At 59.2% G+C, this 27,574-nt stretch overlaps 1 protein-coding gene and 1 long non-coding RNA gene across 2 annotated transcripts; one reads left to right on the top strand and one right to left on the bottom strand.

Moving 5' to 3' along the window:
- Positions 1-1,813: 1,813 nt before the first annotated feature.
- LOC142825751 (uncharacterized) lies at positions 1,814-27,066 on the bottom strand. The gene is made up of 3 exons (XR_012900090.2): positions 26,656-27,066; positions 11,622-11,750; positions 1,814-1,937 (listed from the first exon to the last, which is right to left on the bottom strand). It is a non-coding gene; the product is annotated as an uncharacterized LOC142825751 (long non-coding RNA).
- Positions 4,597-10,635, top strand: LOC149523155 (thyroid transcription factor 1-like). The gene is made up of 2 exons (XM_089769869.1): positions 4,597-5,027; positions 9,749-10,635. The coding sequence occupies exons 1-2, from the start codon at positions 4,799-4,801 to the stop codon at positions 10,273-10,275; spliced, it is 756 nt and encodes a 251-aa protein (XP_089625995.1). The 5' UTR covers positions 4,597-4,798; the 3' UTR covers positions 10,276-10,635.
- Positions 27,067-27,574: the final 508 nt, after the last annotated feature.

The raw sequence follows: 27,574 nt of genomic DNA, 5'->3' as shown, positions 1-27,574 counted from the left end.
TACGTCTTGGCTTGACAAAGCCCTGGCTGGGCTGATTTAGTTGGGATTGGTCCCGCCTAGAGCAGGGGGCTGGACTTGATGACCTTCTGAGGTCTCTTCCAGCTCTATGGTTCTATGATTCTATGAACATTTGTATCCTTACCCACAAAAAAGAGCCACAGATATTTGCGTCCACATCCGTGGATGCAGATATCTGCAGATATCCACAGATTTGCAGGGCTCTAGACAATGTTCCCTCTAATCTTTGCCATCCACGTGCAGATTTTTTCCATCCAGGTGTGGAATACATTTTTATGTGCACGGAGGCATGTCTGAATGTGCACCACCAGGAGAACAAAACCTAGCAGTGGGCGCTGTGCTAATCAGCTGGGCAGCACTGGAAACCCCTGAGCCACTGCACCAGTGCCCGGCTCACAGGGACCACTGTCTCTAGTGTAGGGTGTATCACAGGGACTAGAATGAGCCCTAGCTGGCCATTGCAAGCCAGCAGATTAGAGAGCAGCTCTTAAGCTACGTCTACACCGCAGGCTTTTTGCACAAGAGTTCTTGCGGAAAAGTACTTGTGCAAGAGTGGGTCCACACTGCCATGTGCTTTTGCACAAGAGCATCCATGGCAGTGTGGACGCTCTATTGCGCAAGAACCCCTGTTGCCCATCCACACTGCCTTCTTGCGCGAGAGGGCTTATTCCTTGCGGGGAGAGGAATAACTCTTGAGCAAAAAGCCCTCTGTTGCGATGCTTTACTGTAAATTTACTTGTGCAAGAATGCATGTGCAACATAGACACTCCTCAAGTTTCTGGGCAAGAACGGCCGTTCTTGTACGAGAAGCCTGCAGTATTGACATAGCCTATGGCTGCTCCATGTGACGCTGAGGGCAGTGATCCAGGCAGATGGAAATGTCACACAAAGACAGTTCTGGGCCAGAAGGGACTGCCAGGTCATCTGGTCTGACCTCTGGCGTATCACAGGCCAGCCACACCACCTGCCCGCTAACCCCAACTGGCACTAGCCCCATTCCTGCATGGGTGTGCCAAGTGCATGGAGAGCCTGACACGACCCAGACCACCAGAGTCCTAGCGCAGCGCCATAGCCACAAAACTGGCCGCCTCCTCTCTGCAGTTCACTTGTAGTTGCCACGTCTGAGCTCCCAGCATGCCCTGAGGTGCTATCCAAAAGCTGCCCCATGGGTAACTAGAGCTCAACAGGTGCCAGCAGCAGGGTCATTACTCCTCCCAGAAGGAACTTATCGAGCCTGTTGGGAGTCAGGCACTTACATACCCTTGAGGATTTGGGCCAGGAGACTTACCCAGGGTCACTCAGTGCGGCTGTGGCAGAGCCGCGGATTGATCCCAAGTCCCAGGCAATCACCCGCGCCATTAAGCCACTTTCCTCTCTGCCCAGAGGCAGGCAGGTGGCAGAGAACTAGCTCTGCGGGTTCAAACTCCCCATTGGCGGGGGCTCCACTTGTGAGCAGCAGCACGAAGCAAGATTTGGGGACAAGGCGGGTGGAGCTGGGGCTAGGCAGGTCAGTCAAGCAAACCCCAGCCTGCTTTAGCAATCAGGGCAGAGAACCCCGGGGCCCCAATGCGTCAGAGAAGTGAGGGTGCTTCTGGAGCAGGGTTCCTGGGAGAATCCCAGCCCCAGGGATTCTCTTTGGTGGGGGGGGGGGTGCTGGGTTCCACATTCCTCCAGCTCACTAGGTTTTGCGTAGGCGAGGCAAATTGCACACACAAAGCTGACACAGACACAGCCCCTGGAGTCACAAGATCAGCTTGCAACTCTGGGCAGAGAGGGGGACTTGTCCTACGCGAAATCAGAGCAGCCTTTATTCGCAGCGTCATGAGATCAAACCGCACGCGGACTGAGGAACAGCTCCGGACGTACAGCTCCAGTGGGAATTTTCACAGGGCCCTGTTGATGAACAAGCTGGCAGTGACCTGGAAGGGTGACCACAAAACAACCCTGAGGTTCCACCCCCTCCTAGTGGACATGTGGAGAATAAATTCATTTCCTCCCCTGTCAAACTCAGCCTGATGTAACACTCCATGCGCTGTGGCCCTTTCCAAATCCTGAAACGGCTGGACAAACATTCACCACAAGAAACAGACAACCCCCTTGGTTACTTTGCAGTCGCTGGTGCAGGGAGGTGCAAATCAGACCATCCTACAACAGCATTGCCAGCTTGCATGCTTTGGTCATGAGGCTGGTGTTTTGCGGAAATCACCAGCTTCTGGAGTCTGGAAAATCTGAGCTCATGATTAATAATAATACAAGTTTCTAGCTCTCCCAGTAGCAGAGAAAAGCTTGGCAACATGACCCAATGTAAACTAAAAGGGGAGAAAGCAGGAGATGAAGAAGAGCCCAACATGTATAACTACTTTAAAAGTAATCTCATGATTTTAAACCAGTCTCAGAAAGCAAAGAACAAACCCTGGATTCAAATCACCACCTTGCTAGGTATCTGGTAACTCAAACGCTCATGCAAATACCATACAAAACATTTTTTTGCCTTGGGACTAGGTGAGAAGACCATCATTCATACAAATTTAGGATTAACACTGCCATTGTAAGAACGACCAAAGGCTTCACCCAGTCTGTGTCCTGCTGTGCTTGGCACTGTACACATACGTACAAATTGACAAAGACAAGTTGGAAGCAGTAGAGGAGAGAGACATATGAGCAGGTTGAGGTAGGGTGTAGGACACAGAGTAGCAAATAAATATAATTCTTATAACCAAATTAATTGCCCCTCAACAATAGTGATCGCCACCAGGTGTTAGGCACCTAACTGACAGATGCTTTCTGGCCAAAGGAGCTTGCAGTCAGACAGAAAAGTACCCCAAAGTCGAGGAAAAGGGACCAATAGATATTGTATAATATTTTAAGTGTCACCAAGTGGTGCTCTTATGCACAGTCTGCCAAGTTTTCACATGTGAGCAAGATTAGAGTCTCGGGGAGACATGCTGTGTAGCCGGGTTAGGTGAGGGTTTCGTACAGAGGTGGCTTGGGGAGAAAGGGAGCAGGGAGAGTAGCCAGCAAATTTGCTCTCTACCTTCACATGATTGTCAGTTTCTGAAGCAGAGCTGCCCCATGGGCATGGGGGTTGGTCTAAGATTCTCACCCTGAATTCTGTTTGACCATCTCCTGTCGAGACTGGCGCTCAGATGTAAATACAGTGACTGCACCTAGAATAGGCTCAGTAATTTCTCCTATAGGGAAGCCAACCAGCCGGGCCCTGAAAGAGCTAATGTGACCCTGGGATGCTGAAAAGGAAAATCTGAAGAGGAGCACAAGATTATTTGACCTCTGCGTTTGGCGCTGCTGCGGGAATCCTGTGGCCACTTCTGAGGCCCACGCTTTGCAAAGGATGTTGATGAACTGGAGAGGGGTCGAACAAGAGCCACAAGAATCATTAAAGGCTTAAAAACCTGTCTTAGAATGAAAGCCTCAAAGAGGCGCAAATATTGAATAATGGGCTCTTCAGTCCAGCGCAGAAAGGAATAGCATCGCCTCATGGCTGGACGTTGAAGCTAGACAAATGCAGACGGCGAGAATAATTAACCACTGGAACAAGCTTACCAAGGATTGTGGGGGATTTTCCACGACGGACAAGTTTTAAATCAAGAGGAGGTGTTTTTCCGAAAGGTGGTCTGCAGGAATTTTTTGGGGAAGTTCTCTGGCCAGGAGGCCAGACTAGAGCTCCAGTTCTCAAACAGCAGGTCAGGACCCCACGTGGGACACGAGTCACAACCCTGCTACACTGGGGCTACGTCTAGCCAGCGGCGCTATTTCGGGAGACCAGAAGTAGCCCGCAATAGCAATTCTGCGTCTTTAAATGCGCCCGTTATTTCAAAATAGATTTTGAAATAACGGGCACGCTAGTCCGGCAGCCCTGTAACCCTCGCTCCATGCGGGTTCAGGGCCTTTCGGAATAGTGCTTTATTTCATAATGAGATCGAAGTAAGAGACGCAGTTTGCGTAGCTCAAATAGGGAAACCTTATTTCGGCTTACGGGTGCAGGGTAGATGCACCCTGGGTGTCCAGATGTCCCAAATTTAGAAGAGAGTCTCACTGCTGGGGGGCTTTTTCTCACATAGGTATCTCTTACCCCCCCCCCAACTCCACCCCATCCCGATGCTTCATGCTTGCTGTCTGGTCAAGGCCGATTTTTCTTTTTCAAGGAGCCAAATGCCCTGACAAAGGCCTCTGGGCCAGCTCTGAGCTTTCCCTTGTGGTCCTCGGATGAGCCCAGGCGGCCAGGGTAAGAGGTGCCCATTTAAGTAAAAGCCCCAAATGTCAGGGCTATAGAATCAGGGTGTCTGGTCACCCCAGGGCCGGAGCCCCACTTCACTCCCTTGACTTCCGTGGGGCTAGACAGTAGCTGCAATTTCGCCCCCCGGCCGTGGCATGACCTTGCTCCTCAGCGTGCCCCAAAGTGCACACTTTGCACACAGATTTCCACGGATGGGAGCTGCAGTTGACTCAGGCTTGGGGCATATTCGCCCCTGTTGTTAGAGGCTGTGTGGAAGAAGGCTCCTCCTCCCTCCCCCTCCTCTCCTTGTGGCGTCTGCTGCCCAGAAGCCCTGATAAGGTGTGTGCACAAGATGAAAGCAGAGTGGCCGGGCTCACCCTGAAACCGCCAGCAGCACTCTGGGGTTTATGACAGTCACCAAAGCCAAAGGGAAAAGTCCCCGGCGTGGAGGTCTCAGGACCAGCCAGTTTCAGATGAGCGCTGGGGGCCAGCCAGAGTCACTCAGTTGCCCAGCCAAGTCGCTCCGGGCGAGGGGCTTTCTTAGCCATGGACGCCTCGTGCATGGAAGGGTTCGGGCAGTTCGCGCACCAGCCTTCTCTTCAGCCCACACTGGGAGCGCCTGGCTTCTCCGTCACCCACTGCATTTCTCAAAGCGCCATGCGAGGCTACTGCCCCAGAGCGCTCCCAGGCCCCGCCGACCTACCGGCCTACCCCCAGGACCACTACCACAACGGAGACTGGTACGGGCAGATGCAGGACGGACCCTACCCACCAAGTAAGTGAAAGGAGCACAGATTGTAGACTCTCCTGCCCCAGGCCCACTGGAAATACCAGCTCACCATCAGCTCGCCTTCCCCAGAGAGAGAGGAGGGGACCTGAGTTTGGCTCTGAAACCCAGAATTGTCTTGCTTCTTAGCCTTAATCTTCACTGAACCCTTGTCGCGCAGGGGGCTCTCGATTTAAATTGCATGATATGGCCCCCTAGCATTGATCCAGAAGGCAGGGCCAACTCCTCTGGTTAAAAAAAAACCAGGACTTTTCATTGACCTGCCTCTGAAAAATGTGAATTGATTTTATAATTCAGATAGATAGATAGATAGATAGATAGATAGATAGATAGATAGATAGATAGATAGATAGATAGATAGATAGATAGATAGATAGATAGAGGGGGTGTGTGGGGATAGATAGATAGATAGATAGATAGATAGATAGATAGATAGATAGATAGAGGGGGTGGGTGGGGATAGACAGACAGACAGAGTGTGTACATCAGGAGTGTATGGGAATGGACACAGATAGCTAGAGAAAGATCTCCAATGCATTTATTTTTAAATCTTAAGCAGCATGTGAAAAATAAGACTGGAGAAATACAAGACACTGCGTTGGCTGCACTTAGCAAAATGCTCCGTTGGTCAGTCAGAGGTTTGCCCTTAGTAGGGCGCCAGGACTTGGCCTCCGGTTTACAAGAACACCCCACGTAACGCTATTCCAATGAACACATTTCAGCCCTACATTTTCAGGCTCGCTAGGAGCAGGAGTTGCCACGCCAAAGCCAATAGGCCCCACATTTACGCCCCAGGGTTCAATGGAGTTGCTGATGATTTACAGAGAATGAAAGCTTCCTGACCAAGCCCCTTGGCTGGTGTAAGAATGCACAGCTCCCTTCCTTTGCCGGAGCCCTGCCGGCTTACAGCAGTTGGGGACTGCACCCTTGGCATGAATGGATTTACTGAGCCGCCAGTGTTCCCTGGTACCAGGGAGTTTGCAGGAGCATAGCTCCAATTCCAAAGTCACTTCTCTAATGTCAGATTGCAAATGACGTGATTCCGAACAATCAGCTGTGAAGAAAGTGACATTTTTCCAGTTCAAACAGGTGCTGGGACTAGGAGTGTGGGGAGGGGAGGGGTGCAGCACCCCCCAGCTTGCTGTGGTTTCCATTAGATAGAAGAGTTATGTCAGGTGCAGTGGTTCTCAGCACCCCCATTTTACAGACTGTTCCAGCCCCCCCAAGTTCAACCCACTTGGCTCACTGATTCGCTGGACTGGTGTGTAATTATAGGAACGTGTCTGTAAAACCCTAATGGAAATGCATAGACGCGCGTTAACGTGCTAGTGCAAAGCAAGCTCTCAGTGCTAGCTGAAGACAAGAGATTTGAATATGGCCTCGTTGGAGGGGTAAACTAGCTCGAACACTAGCATTGTAAGGAGCAGAAATCTACTGAGAAAAGTGCTTCTGAGAGTAATTTAACCATTGGAACAACTGACTGAGGGACGGGGCAGATCCTCCATCATGGGCACATTCTACATCAAGACCTGCTCCAGGACTGATTCTGGGGTAGGTCTCTGACGTGTGCTGTGCAGGGGTGAGACTGGCTGAAAGCGCTGGTTCCTTCTGGCCCGGGACTCTGAATCGATACAAGAGCTAGGTTCTATTATTAATTATCATCATCATTAGTATTAGTACGATAGCACATTCACTTACACAGCAAAAGCCCAAGGATGCGTCGCAATCAAATATAGAAACAATGAGTATCAGATATCATTTATTACACTGATATTCAAATAATCAATTCAACTCTAAGGGAGACAGACGGTGAGAAACAAAGAAAGGAAGAAAAGGAGCTTGCATTTTACTGAGCTGGAATATTTGAATTTTCCTGTCCAAATGTTTCCCCATTTATCTGATCCTCAGGAAACTGATTCTGATTACATCCTGCTCTGCTAAGTGTATCACGAGGGTTTCCATAATTCACTGACTGTAAAGCCAGAACGGGCCCTTGTGATTGTGTTGTCTGATCTCCTGTATCACACATGCCATAGAATTATGTTGTTCCCTTCCAAAAAGAAGCTACAATTTAAGATCAGCTGACGCACAGTTTGGCTTCTCATTCTTTTAAAATCCTGTTGCTTACAGGAAATATCAAGGTTAATTTCTCCCCCGAGGTTTATAATCCAGTGCCTGTTTTAAACAGGAAAGCAACCTACGTTATCCAGTGCGGAGGGGTGTAGATTCCCTAGGGTGCAGGTGAGATATTGTAGTGTATACATTTCTGCGTGTCTCCTGCTGACTCAAGCTGAGGAATTAATAGTTGGGTCAGATTCCAGTCTCTTTCACAGCGCGTGACTCTGGGGCACACCGCTTTGTGGAGCTGGACAGAACAAAGCTGCATTCTACACCCGGGAAACTGATGAAGGAGACTATCAGATCCTCAGCTGGTGTCAATCACTATTAGTGGTGCAAAGGGGCTGGGAATCTCTCCCCAGCCTCCTTGGCGCTGGCTGTTCATCTCATAGCTAATACCCGTTGCTGTTTACCTCCGAACAGTCAGTCACTCGTCCCCCGACCCAGTACAAACCTCTCAGGGGTTTATATTTAAAACTAATACTTAAGACCTGCCTGTCGGACCTGGAACAAGGGGGTCAAACGGGCTCCTTGGGAGCCATTGCCAGTCGGTTTGGAGCCTTCTGCCCGCCGGCTGAGCACGTCTGATGCAGAGCAAAGAAGCCCTGTTTTTCTCTAACATACGCTCTGTTCAAACCAGCTGTATTTTGAGGAAATATTTATTATTGCTCTGGCCCATGGCAACCAGGAAGCCAAACGGGATGATCCCAGTAACCTCTTCTGACCAGCCAGGGAGTCTATCTCTAGAGAAGCAATAACAACTCCCCATAGTTGCTTGTATATTTCCCTACCTCCCCAAAATGCAACCCTCCTAGTTACCTTTCCCGCCAGCTCTCGCAGCTACACACAGCAGCGTGACGTGGGGTGTATTGGCATGGTGGGGGCATGTTTTACTGGAGAATAAAACTCCAGCGATACCAAAGTTGTGGCAGAAGCTCTGGAAGGTTTAAATTAGCTTTGCTGTTCGGCTGCCGATTTTTCAGAGTGGCTCTAAAATCCTTTCTGCTAAACAGATTTAACAAACCACGTACAACCCTAGAATTTTAAATCTCACCATCAAAATTGTTTAAAAGAGTGAGGCCCGGCCGCTCTTTTTTACTTTAAAAACCCCAAGATTGAAAGTAACCATGTCAACTAGTTTCACTTCACGAGATGAGTTTATGCTTCTCCCTGCAGACTCCCGCTCAATTTCCCCCCTCTGTAAAATGCAGATCATGGCACCAAGCTGCCTTGGTCCAGTGCTTTGGAATCGAAGGATGAAAAGCATGCCCCTGCAACTTCCAAGTACCGCTTGGCCAGTGGATTTTTAAGCAGAAACCTCCATTGAAATCAGTGAGTAATTTGTAATGAAAGAGGTGCCAGAGCTCAAGCAATGACGTGCCAGGATGCAAACAGTTTTTTTACGTTAGTAACTGACGTGCCAGCCCCAGAGGTGCCGGCATTATGAAGTGCCAAGCTCTGACAAAGATTAAGCATAATCACAGAATCTAGAACTGGAAGGAACCTCGAGAGGTCATCAAGTCCAGTTCCCTGCCCTCACGGCAGGACCAAGCACATTCTTCTAGAGCATCCCTGGCAGGCGTGTGTCCAGCCCGCTCGTCAATATCCCAGGGATGGAGATTCCACAACCTCCCCCGGCAATTTATTCCAGTGTTTCACCACCCGGACAGGCAGAAAGTTTTCCCTAATGTCCAAGCTAAACCTCCCTGGCTGCAGTTTAAGCCCCTTGCTGCTTGACACATCTTCAGCGGTTAAGATGTTTGATTTTTTTTTTTTGGCAATAGTGTCCCACTGTTGACTCCTATTTAGCTTGTGGTCCACTCTGACCCCTGGATCCCTTTCTGCCGGACTCCTCCCTAGACAGTCGCTTCCCATTCTGTGTCTGTGACACGGATTGTTCCTTCCTAAGTGGAGCACTTTGCATACGTCCTTATTCAACTCCATCCTGTTTACCTCCGACCGTTTCTCCCGTTTGTCCAGACCAGTTTGAATGATGACCCTGTCCTCCAAAGCACTTGCAACCAGCTTGGTGTCATCTGCAAACTTCATAAGCGAATTCTCTATGCCCTCATCTAAATCGCTGATGAAGACATTGCTCCTGGCTTAGTGACTGGGAGCAGTGAATTGTTATGCTAAGGATTTCTCACAGACTCATAGACTGTAAGGTCCGAAGGGACCATTATGATCATCTAGTCTGACCCCCTGCACAGTGCAGGCCACAGAATCTCACCCACCCACTCCTGGAATAATCCTCTCACCTAGATCTCAGATATTGAAGCCTTCCAACCGTTTAAAGACCCCGAGATGCAGAGACTCCTCCAGCTGTGACCTGTGCCCTGTGCTAACCCTGATGGTTAATATTTGGAAGTGACGTTGCCACTAGCTGTTTTCACACGACCCTTTAAAGCCAAGGGCCCAATCCGGCGTCCAGACCCGCACACACGGAGCCCAGGAGAGCTGACTCGATGACACGCGTTACCCAACACAGTGCTGTAGGCAGGTCATTGATTTCCCTGGGGCTGCCCTGGGAGCAGGGGCCTGTTGGCAGGGTCGGTCTCAGAGTGATCCCACCTTTCTCCTTCCTTTCCCAGTCTCGAGGCACGTGGGGCCATGTGGATTTAACATGCCCAGCGCCGGCTGCCTGGGCTATCTCGGCGAGGTGGCCGCGTCCACCCTCTTCCTGCAGAACACGGCCAGGCGGAAGAGGAGGGTGCTGTTCTCCCAGGCGCAGGTGTACGAGCTGGAGAAGAGGTTCGAGCTCCAGAAATACCTGACTGCTCCTGAGCGGGAGCATCTGGCCAAGGTCACCCACCTGACCCCCAACCAGGTGAAGATCTGGTTCCAGAACCATCGCTACAAGATGAAGAGGCAAGCCAAGCAGCGGGACCGGGAGCAGCTGCACAGCCCCGCCTCCGCGCCCCACAAGAGCTGTGCCAGCAGCCCCCTCGGCTCCCACGCTGACTGTGGCTTTGCCGACCCCACGCTGGAGAATAAATACAATCTCCCTGGACTGGAGCGAGGGAATCTCAGGGCCCAGGGCCCGGCTGTGAGCCCCAGCACTGCTGCAGACTGCCTGCCCAAGGCCAGTAGAAGCCTCGTATTTAGCAAACCATGGTAGCTTCATGGGGGGGCCGTTTCCCCCGAGCGAACCGAGACAATTCCACAAATTCCACCCGAGTTCACAGAAACTTTCCCCCACTCCACATCTCTATTCTTCCACCTAAAAGAGTTTCCGCCAAAATAATTTGGCCCGGCTCTAAGCAGGCTCTGTGCTCCCCGTTTTTCAGCTGGGGCGTTGGAGACAGACGGCAGAAAGGCCTTGTCCAAGGTCGCACGGGGAGCAGCAGGGACGGGAATGGAGCCTTCACCCTTCTTTCTCCAGACTTCTGTGAGGCTGCGCCCGACGCTTGAGCGTCAGAACTGGGATGATGCCCGATGGCAAAGAGAGAGACGCTGGTACATCATGGCTGTGTCTACATTGGCATGATTTGTGCAAGTAGTTTTAACGCAAGAGTTTTTGCGTTAAAGTATTTGCACAAGAGAGTGTCTTCACTGGAACGTGCTTTGGCGCAAAAGCATCCATGCCAGTGTAGACGCTCTCTTGTGCAAGAAAGTTCTGATGGCCATTTTAACCATCGGGCTTTCTTGCACAAGAAATTCATGTTTCCTGTCTACACTGGCCTCTTGCACAAGAACAGTTGCTCAAGAGGGCTTATTCCTGAGCGGGAGCATCATAGTTCTTGCACAAGAAGCCCTGATTTCGCACATTAGAACGCCAGTGTTCTTGCGCAAGAACTCCCCGGCAGTGTAAACAGGCAGCAAGTTTTTGCGCAAAAGCAGGTGCTTTTGCGCAAAATCATGCCTATGTAGACACAGCCATCCTGTCTGCAGCGCTCTGCTGTCCCCACGGCATGAGGAAAACAAACACACGGCGTTTCTTAGCACAGAGGCTTTGCTCAGTGACTGCGTGGCAATGCTAGCGAGCAATGGTTGGGGCTAATAAATCTTACACCTGGGAAAAACACTTTGTATAAAACTTACCCCTGGGAAAAAATGCCAATTATTTTTCACTGTTCATTTGTAAAAAAAAAATGTTTTTTTTCTTCTTTCATCTCTGCCAAATTTTCCACCGTCCCTCCCAAAAAACCCTCATCCCGAAAAAAGCTATTTGGAAAATTTGTTAGGTAAGAAATATTTGGGTTTCAAAAGTCAAATAACAAACATTGTAACTAACCCCAGACTGACAATTTGTACTGAACAACGTTCAGTTATTTTACAAAAGCAAACATGCAAGCTCGGTATATTTCCTTAAAGAGAAGAGGGATTTGAATACAGCCTGTAAGTATCCACATGAGGAACAAAATATTGTATGTAGCCGAGAGAGGTACAACAGGATGCAGTGTCTGGGAGATGAATGTAGACAGATTTAGACCAGAAATAAGGCACAGATGTGGAACAACTTACCCCAAGGGTGCGGTGGCTTCGCTAGCGTGTGACACGTTTTAAATCAAGATTTCTTTCTGAAAGTGCTGTCCAGGGAGAGCTCAGGCCTGTGTGATACACATCTCAGAACGATCCCTTCGAGCAGGGAATCTAGGGGGGAAAACACAACAGGAAAATGGGCCAAAATGAACCTTCTCCATTCCAATGTTCATCCTGGTCGACACATCAGGAAAGTCAATGGTTTGGGCGTTTTCAGTGCTTTTTTGGTAAGAAAAAAGGTGCCGGTACTCCGGGGGGAAAGTTGCTGAGCAAAAAAAAAAAAAGGCCGGGGGCTGAAATACCATCACAGCCCCTGTAAGAGCCATGTGTCCTAACCGGGCTTCCATGGGGAGCCCAACACCCCAGGGAAAGAGGTGCCAGTACACCCGAGGGGAATGCAATTCATTTAAGTTATGCAGGGAAAATAGGTGCCAGTACGGCATCCAGGGGCATTCTGTCACAAAAAAGCACTGGGCATTTTGAAAGGCTGTAGGCTAGAGACCTGCAGATGGAACACTCTGTATAAGGACTAGATATGACACTGATTATCTCATCACCCGCATTACATGATCCTTTCAATCGTACCGACTAACGCATTCCAAATCAGAGTATTGACTCGTCTTTAAATAACGTATAAATCAGAAAATCAATTGTTTCTTTGTAACTTGATCGTTTTGTTTCTTAGAACGACACTGAAAATCAGGGCAGCACAGTTGCCACTGGATCGCCCTGTGTATTCATATAGACGTGTCAAATCACAGCGCTGTTTATATTTTATAACTTCTGGAGAGACAGGTAAAAGGCAAAGAGTTAAATAAAATATCGCTGACTTGCTTAACAAATGGGTCTGGCTGTATTTTTCCATTCAGCCATAGGACATACTTTTTCACACAGGGTGTAATTAGCCTGTAACACTCTTTGCTACAGGATCTCCCTGAGGTTCAGCAGAATTAACAAAACCAAGGAACTGACATCAGCTGTACCTGTGTTGTACCGACGGTCAGACTAACACAGATGATGACAGTGGTGCCATCTGGCGCAGGCAGTAACATTAAAACAGACTGGAAAATGTCCCTTTTCCCATGGGAATTCGGGACAAACACTCACAGCCGTTTGGAGTTTGTCAAACGTTTCCGGGAAATGTTCCCGTTTTTGGAAAACAAATTGAAACTAAAAATCTCTCCCTGCTGTAAATGTTGCCACAGCGCTCAGGGTGCGTTGTAATTCACCCTCGGCCAGGCACCCCTAGGCTTGCCCGTTGCTTTCAACAAAAATCCCGAACATGGCAAACTTGGTTGAGCAAAAAAAAAAAAAGGACACTGCACCTTTAAAATGCCCCACGCTCCTCACTCCCTCGCCCCCACCAGATGCGACAGGGGAAAACTATCCCCCGCCGGGCTTCCATCTGAGGGCTTTCACGTGTCCAGTATTTTCTGGTGTTTTTTACCGGACGGGGAACCCAAATACCAAAGTGTCCGGGCGAAAACCGGACACCTGGCAACCCTATGCTGAGCCTGTGTCCCATCATGCACCACTCTGGGGACGCCTGTGCTCATTTTTCCGTATCTGATTTTCCTTTGGTCCAAATCCCGGGGCCCTGAGGGTAAAATCTGTCCCTGTGCACAGCCAGGTGGGAAGGAACTGGTACGTACCCAACGGGCCAGCCCCTCCCCTGCAGGAGTGTGGATCCGGCGTGGTCCCTCGCACTCAGGACCAAGGGGGCAGGGTGGAGGCCTAGGACATGGTGGCTGCCGTGGGGAACGCGACTAGGGACACGCTTAGGGCCCCCCAGGGCCTGGCCATTCTGATGTGCTTTTGTAAGCCGGCTAACGTACCGCACAGACGCTGCGCCCGGCTCTGCCACCGGATCCGCTCCCGGCGGCCCGAAATGACAAGGCTCTAAAAGAAATGGGCGTTGGGGTCTTTGCAGCCCAGAGCGCGGAGCGCGGCCGCGGGCCCCTGGGGGTCTGAAAACCCGGCCGGCGGGGAGACGAAGCGGGGCCGGGCCTTTGTGACTTGCTGGCTGAGCGATCCCAAGCTGCGCTGTTGCCAGGTAAATATTTGGGGCTGTGTCTGCGTTCAGACCGGCTGCTGGGTTGAGTAAATACGCTCCACGGCTTGAAAAGAAATGCAGCGCCGGGTATAGACCTGCCCCGTGTGTACACAGGCCGGTGACTTCGCACTCCACAGCCAGCGCTCCTCGCCCCCGACTGCGGGGCTGGATTTCTGAGCCAGGGCACCGCGCCCCCCAGCAGCGCCTGGGGTGCCTTGATTCCCCGCCCTCCTCGCACCAGGGGCCTTGGGACAGCGAGAGGCCGGGACGCGCCTGCGATCACCCACCGCAGCGAGGACCCAGGAGTCCTGGCCGCCTGTCTGGCCCCACTCTGGGCGCGGCCCTGGACCTGGGGGCCAGGCAGGACCCACTGTGGAGGCCGAGAAACGCCCCTCAGTTCCGCGGCCGGGGGTCAGGCCGAAACTGCAGCCCGAGAGCGGAGAGACCCCGAGCCAGGCTGTGCCCCCCAACTGGGCCAGACCCGAGCCAGGACTCCGCCAGCCGGCCCATCCGCCCGCGCGCCACGCTGGACTCCCTAGTGCTCTCCCTGGGCAGGTCCCAGCCCCCACGGCCCCGGCTGCCCCAAGCCCCGGAAGCTGAGGAAAGATCATTATTTGTCCAACTCCTTCACCTCCCCCGAGAGGGCCAGGGCGCTGCCCCCTCGGCGCTCAGAGCCAATGACCTCACCTGGCGCACACCTACGGTGCCCAGGAGTGTGTCGGTCAATAGAGATTATCAGCTTCCTCCCCCGCCCCTGCCCGCTCATCCCCCGGGGGGCAGCCTGGGGCTTGCTCTGCTCCTTGGGACCCCCCCCCCCGGGAATCAGCCTGGGGCTTGCTCTGCTTCTTGGGACCCCCCCCCGGGAATCAGCCTGGGGCTTGCTCTGCTTCTTGGGACCCCCCCCGGGAATCAGCCTGGGCCTTGCTCTGCTTCTTGGGACCCCCCCCCCGGGAATCAGCCTGGGCCTTGCTCTGCTTCTTGGGACCCCCCCCCCAGGGAATCAGCCTGGGCCTTGCTCTGCTTCTTGGGACCCCCCCCCCGGGAATCAGCCTGGGCCTTGCTCTGCTTCTTGGGACCCCCCCCAGGGAATCAGCCTGGGCCTTGCTCTGCTTCTTGGGACCCCCCCCCGGGAATCAGCCTGGGCCTTGCTCTGCTTCTTGGGACCCCCCCCCGGGAATCAGCCTGGGCCTTGCTCTGCTTCTTGGGACCCCCCCCCCGGGAATCAGCCTGGGCCTTGCTCTGCTTCTTGGGACCCCCCCCCAGGGAATCAGCCTGGGCCTTGCTCTGCTTCTTGGGACCCCCCCCGGGAATCAGCCTGGGCCTTGCTCTGCTTCTTGGGACCCCCCCCCCAGGGAATCAGCCTGGGCCTTGCTCTGCTTCTTGGGACCCCCCCCCCGGGAATCAGCCTGGGCCTTGCTCTGCTTCTTGGGACCCCCCCCAGGGAATCAGCCTGGGCCTTGCTCTGCTTCTTGGGACCCCCCCCCCGGGAATCAGCCTGGGGCTTGCTCTGCTTCTTGGGACCCCCCCCCGGGAATCAGCCTGGGGCTTGCTCTGCTTCTTGGGACCCCCCCCCGGGAATCAGCCTGGGCCTTGCTCTGCTTCTTGGGACCCCCCCCCCGGGAATCAGCCTGGGCCTTGCTCTGCTTCTTGGGACCCCCCCCCCGGGAATCAGCCTGGGCCTTGCTCTGCTTCTTGGGACCCCCCCCCCGGGAATCAGCCTGGGCCTTGCTCTGCTTCTTGGGACCCCCCCCCCCCGGGAATCAGCCTGGGGCTTGCTCTGCTTCTTGGGACCCCCCCCCAGGGAATCAGCCTGGGCCTTGCTCTGCTTCTTGGGACCCCCCCCAGGGAATCAGCCTGGGCCTTGCTCTGCTTCTTGGGACCCCCCCCCGGGAATCAGCCTGGGGCTTGCTCTGCTTCTTGGGACCCCCCCCCCCCCCCGGGAATCAGCCTGGGGCTTGCTCTGCTTCTTGGGACCCCCCCCCCGGGAATCAGCCTGGGCCTTGCTCTGCTTCTTGGGACCCCCCCCAGGGAATCAGCCTGGGGCTTGCTCTGCTTCTTGGGACCCCCCCCCGGGAATCAGCCTGGGCCTTGCTCTGCTTCTTGGGACCCCCCCCCCGGGAATCAGCCTGGGCCTTGCTCTGCTTCTTGGGACCCCCCCCGGGAATCAGCCTGGGCCTTGCTCTGCTTCTTGGGACCCCCCCCCGGGAATCAGCCTGGGCCTTGCTCTGCTTCTTGGGACCCCCCCCCGGGAATCAGCCTGGGCCTTGCTCTGCTTCTTGGGACCCCCCCCCCGGGAATCAGCCTGGGCCTTGCTCTGCTTCTTGGGACCCCCCCCCCCCCGGGAATCAGCCTGGGCCTTGCTCTGCTTCTTGGGACCCCCCCCGGGAATCAGCCTGGGGCTTGCTCTGCTTCTTGGGACCCCCCCCAGGGAATCAGCCTGGGCCTTGCTCTGCTTCTTGGGACCCCCCCCCAGGGAATCAGCCTGGGCCTTGCTCTGCTTCTTGGGACCCCCCCCCCGGGAATCAGCCTGGGCCTTGCTCTGCTTCTTGGGACCCCCCCCCCGGGAATCAGCCTGGGCCTTGCTCTGCTTCTTGGGACCCCCCCCCGGGAATCAGCCTGGGCCTTGCTCTGCTTCTTGGGACCCCCCCCCCGGGAATCAGCCTGGGCCTTGCTCTGCTTCTTGGGACCCCCCCCCCCCCGGGAATCAGCCTGGGCCTTGCTCTGCTTCTTGGGACCCCCCCCGGGAATCAGCCTGGGGCTTGCTCTGCTTCTTGGGACCCCCCCCAGGGAATCAGCCTGGGCCTTGCTCTGCTTCTTGGGACCCCCCCCCAGGGAATCAGCCTGGGCCTTGCTCTGCTTCTTGGGACCCCCCCCCGGGAATCAGCCTGGGGCTTGCTCTGCTTCTTGGGACCCCCCCCCAGGGAATCAGCCTGGGGCTTGCTCTGCTTCTTGGGACCCCCCCCCGGGAATCAGCCTGGGCCTTGCTCTGCTTCTTGGGACCCCCCCCAGGGAATCAGCCTGGGCCTTGCTCTGCTTCTTGGGACCCCCCCCAGGGAATCAGCCTGGGGCTTGCTCTGCTTCTTGGGACCCCCCCCCCGGGAATCAGCCTGGGGCTTGCTCTGCTTCTTGGGACCCCCCCCCCGGGAATCAGCCTGGGCCTTGCTCTGCTTCTTGGGACCCCCCCCCCAGGGAATCAGCCTGGGCCTTGCTCTGCTTCTTGGGACCCCCCCCCCGGGAATCAGCCTGGGGCTTGCTCTGCTTCTTGGGACCCCCCCCCGGGAATCAGCCTGGGCCTTGCTCTGCTTCTTGGGACCCCCCCCCCGGGAATCAGCCTGGGGCTTGCTCTGCTTCTTGGGACCCCCCCCCCGGGAATCAGCCTGGGGCTTGCTCTGCTTCTTGGGACCCCCCCCAGGGAATCAGCCTGGGCCTTGCTCTGCTTCTTGGGACCCCCCCCGGGAATCAGCCTGGGCCTTGCTCTGCTTCTTGGGACCCCCCCCCGGGAATCAGCCTGGGCCTTGCTCTGCTTCTTGGGACCCCCCCCGGGAATCAGCCTGGGGCTTGCTCTGCTTCTTGGGACCCCCCCCGGGAATCAGCCTGGGCCTTGCTCTGCTTCTTGGGACCCCCCCCAGGGAATCAGCCTGGGCCTTGCTCTGCTTCTTGGGACCCCCCCCCCAGGGAATCAGCCTGGGCCTTGCTCTGCTTCTTGGGACCCCCCCCCGGGAATCAGCCTGGGCCTTGCTCTGCTTCTTGGGACCCCCCCCCGGGAATCAGCCTGGGGCTTGCTCTGCTTCTTGGGACCCCCCCCAGGGAATCAGCCTGGGCCTTGCTCTGCTTCTTGGGACCCCCCCCCAGGGAATCAGCCTGGGCCTTGCTCTGCTTCTTGGGACCCCCCCCCAGGGAATCAGCCTGGGCCTTGCTCTGCTTCTTGGGACCCCCCCCCAGGGAATCAGCCTGGGCCTTGCTCTGCTTCTTGGGACCCCCCCCGGGAATCAGCCTGGGCCTTGCTCTGCTTCTTGGGACCCCCCCCCCCCCCGGAATCAGCCTGGGGCTTGCTCTGCTTCTTGGGACCCCCCCCCGGGAATCAGCCTGGGCCTTGCTCTGCTTCTTGGGACCCCCCCCGGGAATCAGCCTGGGGCCTTGCTCTGCTTCTTGGGACCCCCCCCGGGAATCAGCCTGGGGCTTGCTCTGCTTCTTGGGACCCCCCCCCAGGGAATCAGCCTGGGCCTTGCTCTGCTTCTTGGGACCCCCCCCGGGAATCAGCCTGGGGCTTGCTCTGCTTCTTGGGACCCCCCCCGGGAATCAGCCTGGGCCTTGCTCTGCTTCTTGGGACCCCCCCCAGGGAATCAGCCTGGGCCTTGCTCTGCTTCTTGGGACCCCCCCCCCGGGAATCAGCCTGGGGCTTGCTCTGCTTCTTGGGACCCCCCCCCGGGAATCAGCCTGGGCCTTGCTCTGCTTCTTGGGACCCCCCCCCCGGGAATCAGCCTGGGCCTTGCTCTGCTTCTTGGGACCCCCCCCCCGGGAATCAGCCTGGGGCTTGCTCTGCTTCTTGGGACCCCCCCCCCAGGAATCAGCCTGGGCCTTGCTCTGCTTCTTGGGACCCCCCCCGGGAATCAGCCTGGGCCTTGCTCTGCTTCTTGGGACCCCCCCCCGGGAATCAGCCTGGGCCTTGCTCTGCTTCTTGGGACCCCCCCCCGGGAATCAGCCTGGGCCTTGCTCTGCTTCTTGGGACCCCCCCCCAGGGAATCAGCCTGGGCCTTGCTCTGCTTCTTGGGACCCCCCCCCCGGGAATCAGCCTGGGGCTTGCTCTGCTTCTTGGGACCCCCCCCCCGGGAATCAGCCTGGGCCTTGCTCTGCTTCTTGGGACCCCCCCCCGGGAATCAGCCTGGGCCTTGCTCTGCTTCTTGGGACCCCCCCCCCGGGAATCAGCCTGGGCCTTGCTCTGCTTCTTGGGACCCCCCCCGGGAATCAGCCTGGGGCTTGCTCTGCTTCTTGGGACCCCCCCCCGGGAATCAGCCTGGGCCTTGCTCTGCTTCTTGGGACCCCCCCCCCGGGAATCAGCCTGGGCCTTGCTCTGCTTCTTGGGACCCCCCCCCCCCCGGGAATCAGCCTGGGGCTTGCTCTGCTTCTTGGGACCCCCCCCGGGAATCAGCCTGGGCCTTGCTCTGCTTCTTGGGACCCCCCCCCCGGGAATCAGCCTGGGCCTTGCTCTGCTTCTTGGGACCCCCCCCCCCCCCGGGAATCAGCCTGGGCCTTGCTCTGCTTCTTGGGACCCCCCCCCGGGAATCAGCCTGGGGCTTGCTCTGCTTCTTGGGACCCCCCCCCGGGAATCAGCCTGGGGCTTGCTCTGCTTCTTGGGACCCCCCCCCGGGAATCAGCCTGGGCCTTGCTCTGCTTCTTGGGACCCCCCCCCCCCCCGGGAATCAGCCTGGGCCTTGCTCTGCTTCTTGGGACCCCCCCCCCAGGGAATCAGCCTGGGGCTTGCTCTGCTTCTTGGGACCCCCCCCCGGGAATCAGCCTGGGCCTTGCTCTGCTTCTTGGGACCCCCCCCCGGGGAATCAGCCTGGGCCTTGCTCTGCTTCTTGGGACCCCCCCCCGGGGAATCAGCCTGGGCCTTGCTCTGCTTCTTGGGACCCCCCCCCCGGGAATCAGCCTGGGCCTTGCTCTGCTTCTTGGGACCCCCCCCCCGGGGAATCAGCCTGGGCCTTGCTCTGCTTCTTGGGACCCCCCCCCCCCAGGGAATCAGCCTGGGCCTTGCTCTGCTTCTTGGGACCCCCCCCAGGGAATCAGCCTGGGCCTTGCTCTGCTTCTTGGGACCCCCCCCGGGAATCAGCCTGGGGCTTGCTCTGCTTCTTGGGACCCCCCCCCAGGGAATCAGCCTGGGGCTTGCTCTGCTTCTTGGGACCCCCCCCCCGGGAATCAGCCTGGGCCTTGCTCTGCTTCTTGGGACCCCCCCCCCGGGAATCAGCCTGGGCCTTGCTCTGCTTCTTGGGACCCCCCCCCGGGAATCAGCCTGGGCCTTGCTCTGCTTCTTGGGACCCCCCCCCGGGAATCAGCCTGGGCCTTGCTCTGCTTCTTGGGACCCCCCCCCAGGGAATCAGCCTGGGGCTTGCTCTGCTTCTTGGGACCCCCCCCCAGGGAATCAGCCTGGGCCTTGCTCTGCTTCTTGGGACCCCCCCCCCAGGGAATCAGCCTGGGCCTTGCTCTGCTTCTTGGGACCCCCCCCCGGGAATCAGCCTGGGCCTTGCTCTGCTTCTTGGGACCCCCCCCGGGAATCAGCCTGGGCCTTGCTCTGCTTCTTGGGACCCCCCCCCGGGAATCAGCCTGGGGCTTGCTCTGCTTCTTGGGACCCCCCCCGGGAATCAGCCTGGGGCTTGCTCTGCTTCTTGGGACCCCCCCCCGGGAATCAGCCTGGGCCTTGCTCTGCTTCTTGGGACCCCCCCCCCGGGAATCAGCCTGGGCCTTGCTCTGCTTCTTGGGACCCCCCCCCGGGAATCAGCCTGGGCCTTGCTCTGCTTCTTGGGACCCCCCCCGGGAATCAGCCTGGGGCTTGCTCTGCTTCTTGGGACCCCCCCCCAGGGAATCAGCCTGGGGCTTGCTCTGCTTCTTGGGACCCCCCCCCCAGGGAATCAGCCTGGGCCTTGCTCTGCTTCTTGGGACCCCCCCCCAGGGAATCAGCCTGGGGCTTGCTCTGCTTCTTGGGACCCCCCCCCAGGGAATCAGCCTGGGGCTTGCTCTGCTTCTTGGGACCCCCCCCCCGGGAATCAGCCTGGGGCTTGCTCTGCTTCTTGGGACCCCCCCCCGGGAATCAGCCTGGGCCTTGCTCTGCTTCTTGGGACCCCCCCTGGGAATCAGCCTGGGCCTTGCTCTGCTTCTTGGGACCCCCCCCCCAGGAATCAGCCTGGGCCTTGCTCTGCTTCTTGGGACCCCCCCCCGGGAATCAGCCTGGGCCTTGCTCTGCTTCTTGGGACCCCCCCCCGGGAATCAGCCTGGGCCTTGCTCTGCTTCTTGGGACCCCCCCCCGGGAATCAGCCTGGGCCTTGCTCTGCTTCTTGGGACCCCCCCCCCCCGGGAATCAGCCTGGGCCTTGCTCTGCTTCTTGGGACCCCCCCCAGGGAATCAGCCTGGGCCTTGCTCTGCTTCTTGGGACCCCCCCCCCAGGGAATCAGCCTGGGCCTTGCTCTGCTTCTTGGGACCCCCCCCCGGGAATCAGCCTGGGCCTTGCTCTGCTTCTTGGGACCCCCCCCGGGAATCAGCCTGGGCCTTGCTCTGCTTCTTGGGACCCCCCCCGGGAATCAGCCTGGGCCTTGCTCTGCTTCTTGGGACCCCCCCCCCGGGAATCAGCCTGGGCCTTGCTCTGCTTCTTGGGACCCCCCCCCGGGAATCAGCCTGGGGCTTGCTCTGCTTCTTGGGACCCCCCCCCGGGAATCAGCCTGGGCCTTGCTCTGCTTCTTGGGACCCCCCCCCGGGAATCAGCCTGGGCCTTGCTCTGCTTCTTGGGACCCCCCCCCGGGAATCAGCCTGGGGCTTGCTCTGCTTCTTGGGACCCCCCCCCGGGAATCAGCCTGGGGCTTGCTCTGCTTCTTGGGACCCCCCCCAGGGAATCAGCCTGGGGCTTGCTCTGCTTCTTGGGACCCCCCCCCAGGGAATCAGCCTGGGCCTTGCTCTGCTTCTTGGGACCCCCCCCCAGGGAATCAGCCTGGGGCTTGCTCTGCTTCTTGGGACCCCCCCCCCCCCGGGAATCAGCCTGGGCCTTGCTCTGCTTCTTGGGACCCCCCCCCCGGGAATCAGCCTGGGCCTTGCTCTGCTTCTTGGGACCCCCCCCCGGGAATCAGCCTGGGCCTTGCTCTGCTTCTTGGGACCCCCCCCCCGGGAATCAGCCTGGGGCTTGCTCTGCTTCTTGGGACCCCCCCCCGGGAATCAGCCTGGGCCTTGCTCTGCTTCTTGGGACCCCCCCCCGGGAATCAGCCTGGGCCTTGCTCTGCTTCTTGGGACCCCCCCCCGGGAATCAGCCTGGGCCTTGCTCTGCTTCTTGGGACCCCCCCCCCGGGAATCAGCCTGGGCCTTGCTCTGCTTCTTGGGACCCCCCCCCGGGAATCAGCCTGGGCCTTGCTCTGCTTCTTGGGACCCCCCCCAGGGAATCAGCCTGGGCCTTGCTCTGCTTCTTGGGACCCCCCCCCCGGGAATCAGCCTGGGCCTTGCTCTGCTTCTTGGGACCCCCCCCCCGGGAATCAGCCTGGGCCTTGCTCTGCTTCTTGGGACCCCCCCCCCGGGAATCAGCCTGGGCCTTGCTCTGCTTCTTGGGACCCCCCCCCCGGGAATCAGCCTGGGCCTTGCTCTGCTTCTTGGGACCCCCCCCCCGGGAATCAGCCTGGGCCTTGCTCTGCTTCTTGGGACCCCCCCCAGGGAATCAGCCTGGGCCTTGCTCTGCTTCTTGGGACCCCCCCCCCGGGAATCAGCCTGGGCCTTGCTCTGCTTCTTGGGACCCCCCCCCGGGAATCAGCCTGGGCCTTGCTCTGCTTCTTGGGACCCCCCCCCCAGGGAATCAGCCTGGGCCTTGCTCTGCTTCTTGGGACCCCCCCCTGGGAATCAGCCTGGGGCCTTGCTCTGCTTCTTGGGACCCCCCCCCCGGGAATCAGCCTGGGCCTTGCTCTGCTTCTTGGGACCCCCCCCCCAGGGAATCAGCCTGGGCCTTGCTCTGCTTCTTGGGACCCCCCCCCGGGAATCAGCCTGGGCCTTGCTCTGCTTCTTGGGACCCCCCCCCCGGGAATCAGCCTGGGCCTTGCTCTGCTTCTTGGGACCCCCCCCCCGGGAATCAGCCTGGGGCTTGCTCTGCTTCTTGGGACCCCCCCCCCGGGAATCAGCCTGGGCCTTGCTCTGCTTCTTGGGACCCCCCCCCCGGGAATCAGCCTGGGGCTTGCTCTGCTTCTTGGGACCCCCCCCAGGGAATCAGCCTGGGCCTTGCTCTGCTTCTTGGGACCCCCCCCCCGGGAATCAGCCTGGGCCTTGCTCTGCTTCTTGGGACCCCCCCCCCCCCAGGGAATCAGCCTGGGCCTTGCTCTGCTTCTTGGGACCCCCCCCCGGGAATCAGCCTGGGCCTTGCTCTGCTTCTTGGGACCCCCCCCCCGGGAATCAGCCTGGGCCTTGCTCTGCTTCTTGGGACCCCCCCCCCGGGAATCAGCCTGGGCCTTGCTCTGCTTCTTGGGACCCCCCCCCCGGGAATCAGCCTGGGCCTTGCTCTGCTTCTTGGGACCCCCCCCCAGGGAATCAGCCTGGGCCTTGCTCTGCTTCTTGGGACCCCCCCCGGGAATCAGCCTGGGCCTTGCTCTGCTTCTTGGGACCCCCCCCCGGGAATCAGCCTGGGCCTTGCTCTGCTTCTTGGGACCCCCCCCCTGGGAATCAGCCTGGGCCTTGCTCTGCTTCTTGGGACCCCCCCCCCGGGAATCAGCCTGGGCCTTGCTCTGCTTCTTGGGACCCCCCCCCCCGGGAATCAGCCTGGGCCTTGCTCTGCTCCTTGGGACCCCCCCCCCAGGGAATCAGCCTGGGGCTTGCTCTGCTTCTTGGGACCCCCCCCGGGAATCAGCCTGGGGCTTGCTCTGCTTCTTGGGACCCCCCCCCGGGAATCAGCCTGGGCCTTGCTCTGCTTCTTGGGACCCCCCCCCCGGGAATCAGCCTGGGCCTTGCTCTGCTTCTTGGGACCCCCCCCCCGGGAATCAGCCTGGGCCTTGCTCTGCTTCTTGGGACCCCCCCCCCGGGAATCAGCCTGGGCCTTGCTCTGCTTCTTGGGACCCCCCCCCGGGAATCAGCCTGGGCCTTGCTCTGCTCCTTGGGACCCCCCCCCCCAGGGAATCAGCCTGGGCCTTGCTCTGCTTCTTGGGACCCCCCCCCGGGAATCAGCCTGGGCCTTGCTCTGCTTCTTGGGACCCCCCCCCCCCGGGAATCAGCCTGGGCCTTGCTCTGCTTCTTGGGACCCCCCCCCCGGGAATCAGCCTGGGCCTTGCTCTGCTTCTTGGGACCCCCCCCCAGGGAATCAGCCTGGGCCTTGCTCTGCTTCTTGGGACCCCCCCCAGGGAATCAGCCTGGGCCTTGCTCTGCTTCTTGGGACCCCCCCCCGGGAATCAGCCTGGGCCTTGCTCTGCTTCTTGGGACCCCCCCCCCGGGAATCAGCCTGGGGCTTGCTCTGCTCCTTGGGACCCCCCCCCTGGGAATCAGCCTGGGCCTTGCTCTGCTTCTTGGGACCCCCCCCCCGGGAATCAGCCTGGGCCTTGCTCTGCTTCTTGGGACCCCCCCCCCGGGAATCAGCCTGGGCCTTGCTCTGCTCCTTGGGACCCCCCCCCAGGGAATCAGCCTGGGGCTTGCTCTGCTTCTTGGGACCCCCCCCCGGGAATCAGCCTGGGCCTTGCTCTGCTTCTTGGGACCCCCCCCCGGGAATCAGCCTGGGCCTTGCTCTGCTTCTTGGGACCCCCCCCAGGGAATCAGCCTGGGCCTTGCTCTGCTTCTTGGGACCCCCCCCCCGGGAATCAGCCTGGGCCTTGCTCTGCTTCTTGGGACCCCCCCCGGGAATCAGCCTGGGGCTTGCTCTGCTTCTTGGGACCCCCCCCGGGAATCAGCCTGGGCCTTGCTCTGCTTCTTGGGACCCCCCCCAGGGAATCAGCCTGGGCCTTGCTCTGCTTCTTGGGACCCCCCCCGGGAATCAGCCTGGGCCTTGCTCTGCTTCTTGGGACCCCCCCCCCGGGGATCAGCCTGGGCCTTGCTCTGCTTCTTGGGACCCCCCCCCCAGGGAATCAGCCTGGGCCTTGCTCTGCTTCTTGGGACCCCCCCCAGGGAATCAGCCTGGGGCTTGCTCTGCTTCTTGGGACCCCCCCCGGGAATCAGCCTGGGGCTTGCTCTGCTTCTTGGGACCCTCCCCCAGGGAATCAGCCTGGGCCTTGCTCTGCTTCTTGGGACCCCCCCCAGGGAATCAGCCTGGGCCTTGCTCTGCTTCTTGGGACCCCCCCAGGGAATCAGCCTGGGCCTTGCTCTGCTTCTTGGGACCCCCCCCAGGGAATCAGCCTGGGCCTTGCTCTGCTTCTTGGGACCCCCCCCCCCGGGGATCAGCCTGGGCCTTGCTCTGCTTCTTGGGACCCCCCCCCCCCAGGGAATCAGCCTGGGCCTTGCTCTGCTTCTTGGGACCCCCCCCAGGGAATCAGCCTGGGCCTTGCTCTGCTTCTTGGGACCCCCCCCAGGGAATCAGCCTGGGCCTTGCTCTGCTTCTTGGGACCCCCCCCCCAGGGAATCAGCCTGGGCCTTGCTCTGCTTCTTGGGACCCCCCCCGGGAATCAGCCTGGGCCTTGCTCTGCTTCTTGGGACCCCCCCCCAGGGAATCAGCCTGGGCCTTGCTCTGCTTCTTGGGACCCCCCCCGGGAATCAGCCTGGGCCTTGCTCTGCTTCTTGGGACCCCCCCCAGGAATCAGCCTGGGCCTTGCTCTGCTTCTTGGGACCCCCCCCCCGGGAATCAGCCTGGGCCTTGCTCTGCTTCTTGGGACCCCCCCCGGGAATCAGCCTGGGCCTTGCTCTGCTTCTTGGGACCCCCCCCCCCCCGGGAATCAGCCTGGGCCTTGCTCTGCTTCTTGGGACCCCCCCCCGGGAATCAGCCTGGGGCTTGCTCTGCTTCTTGGGACCCCCCCCGGGAATCAGCCTGGGCCTTGCTCTGCTTCTTGGGACCCCCCCCCCCCCCCCGGGAATCAGCCTGGGCCTTGCTCTGCTTCTTGGGACCCCCCCCGGGAATCAGCCTGGGCCTTGCTCTGCTTCTTGGGACCCCCCCTGGGAATCAGCCTGGGCCTTGCTCTGCTTCTTGGGACCCCCCCCCGGGAATCAGCCTGGGGCTTGCTCTGCTTCTTGGGACCCCCCCCAGGGAATCAGCCTGGGCCTTGCTCTGCTTCTTGGGACCCCCCCCCTGGGAATCAGCCTGGGCCTTGCTCTGCTTCTTGGGACCCCCCCCGGGAATCAGCCTGGGGCTTGCTCTGCTTCTTGGGACCCCCCCCCCGGGAATCAGCCTGGGCCTTGCTCTGCTTCTTGGGACCCCCCCCCTGGGAATCAGCCTGGGCCTTGCTCTGCTTCTTGGGACCCCCCCCAGGGAATCAGCCTGGGGCTTGCTCTGCTTCTTGGGACCCCCCCCCTGGGAATCAGCCTGGGCCTTGCTCTGCTTCTTGGGACCCCCCCCCCGGGAATCAGCCTGGGCCTTGCTCTGCTTCTTGGGACCCCCCCCCCAGGGAATCAGCCTGGGCCTTGCTCTGCTTCTTGGGACCCCCCCCGGGAATCAGCCTGGGGCTTGCTCTGCTTCTTGGGACCCCCCCCCCGGGAATCAGCCTGGGGCTTGCTCTGCTTGTTGGGACCCCCCCCCCCGGGAATCAGCCTGGGCCTTGCTCTGCTTCTTGGGACCCCCCCCCGGGAATCAGCCTGGGCCTTGCTCTGCTTCTTGGGACCCCCCCCCCGGGAATCAGCCTGGGGCTTGCTCTGCTTCTTGGGACCCCCCCCCGGGAATCAGCCTGGGCCTTGCTCTGCTTCTTGGGACCCCCCCCCGGGAATCAGCCTGGGGCTTGCTCTGCTTCTTGGGACCCCCCCCCCGGGAATCAGCCTGGGGCTTGCTCTGCTTCTTGGGACCCCCCCCCGGGAATCAGCCTGGGCCTTGCTCTGCTTCTTGGGACCCCCCCCCCGGGAATCAGCCTGGGGCTTGCTCTGCTTCTTGGGACCCCCCCCCGGGAATCAGCCTGGGGCTTGCTCTGCTTCTTGGGACCCCCCCCCCGGGAATCAGCCTGGGGCTTGCTCTGCTTCTTGGGACCCCCCCCCCGGGAATCAGCCTGGGCCTTGCTCTGCTTCTTGGGACCCCCCCCGGGAATCAGCCTGGGCCTTGCTCTGCTTCTTGGGACCCCCCCCCCAGGGAATCAGCCTGGGGCTTGCTCTGCTTCTTCGGACCCCCCCACTCACCGCCCGGGGGGGCAGCCTGGGCCTTGCTCTGCTTCTTGGGAGCCACTCGAGAGCCGGCAGGCTCCCTGGCGCCAGCAGGGCACACAGGCCTGTTGACTCTTCTGCCTCAGAGATTAGAAGCAGCAGCTGTTTGATCCCCAGTTTGGCCAGGCAGATTGATCAAGGTAATTAAGGGGCCTCCCCGCTGACCTCTGCCCCATCCCACTCTCAGGCTCAGCAGAGGCTGCCCCAGTGGCTCTGAGAGGTGGAAGACGAGCGGGGGGACGGGTGCAGCCGACAAAAGCCCCCAGTTAGGGGTGAGTCTGGGACGGGAAAGACGGGCTCCAAATTCCCGGCTGCCAGGGGCTGGGATTTCCTGTAGGACAGTGCCAGCATCCTGCCGCGCCAGTGTTCACACCTGAGACTGTGGTTCATGGCAGGGGCGGGACGGGACCTGTGGGCAGAGCAGAGCCAGACCCCCCTGAGATCAGGGCCCGTCGGGCCCGGTGCCCCCAGACCCCGGCCAATATCAGGGCCCGTAGGGCCAGGCGCCCCCAGACCCCGGCCGAGATCAGGGCCCGTCGGGCCGGGCGCCCCCAGACCCCGGCCGAGATCAGGGCCCATCGGGCCGGGCGCCCCCCAGACCCCCCTGAGATCAGGGCCCGTCGGGCCCGGTGCCCCCAGACCCCGGCCGAGATCAGGGCCCGTCGGGCCGGGCGCCCCCAGACCCCGGCCGAGATCAGGGCCCATCGGGCCGGGCGCCCCCAGACCTCGGCTGAGATCAGGGCCCGTCGGGCCGGGCGCCCCCCAGACCCCGGCCGAGATCAGGGCCCATCGGGCCGGGCGCCGCCCAGACTCTGAGACAGTCTACAGATTTTATCATGAACAGAAGAACCCATTCTACAGCTGGGGAAACTGAGGCCCAGGGAGACCCAAGGCT

The sequence above is a fragment of the Pelodiscus sinensis genome, chromosome 18 (assembly GCF_052426305.1).
Source record: "Pelodiscus sinensis isolate ZL-2025 chromosome 18, ASM5242630v1, whole genome shotgun sequence".
NCBI lineage: Eukaryota > Metazoa > Chordata > Testudines > Trionychidae > Pelodiscus > Pelodiscus sinensis.
This window is presented reverse-complemented; position numbering and strand designations above follow the sequence as displayed.

Excerpts from the sequence above, each read along its gene's own strand:
- LOC149523155 (XM_089769869.1), top strand. The coding sequence starts at position 4,799 with ATGGACGCCTCGTGCATGGAAGGGTTCGGGCAGTTCGCGCACCAGCCT. Across the intron at positions 5,028-9,748 it reads GGACGGACCCTACCCACCAA|TCTCGAGGCACGTGGGGCCA; the intron begins GTAAGTGAAAGG and ends TTCCTTTCCCAG.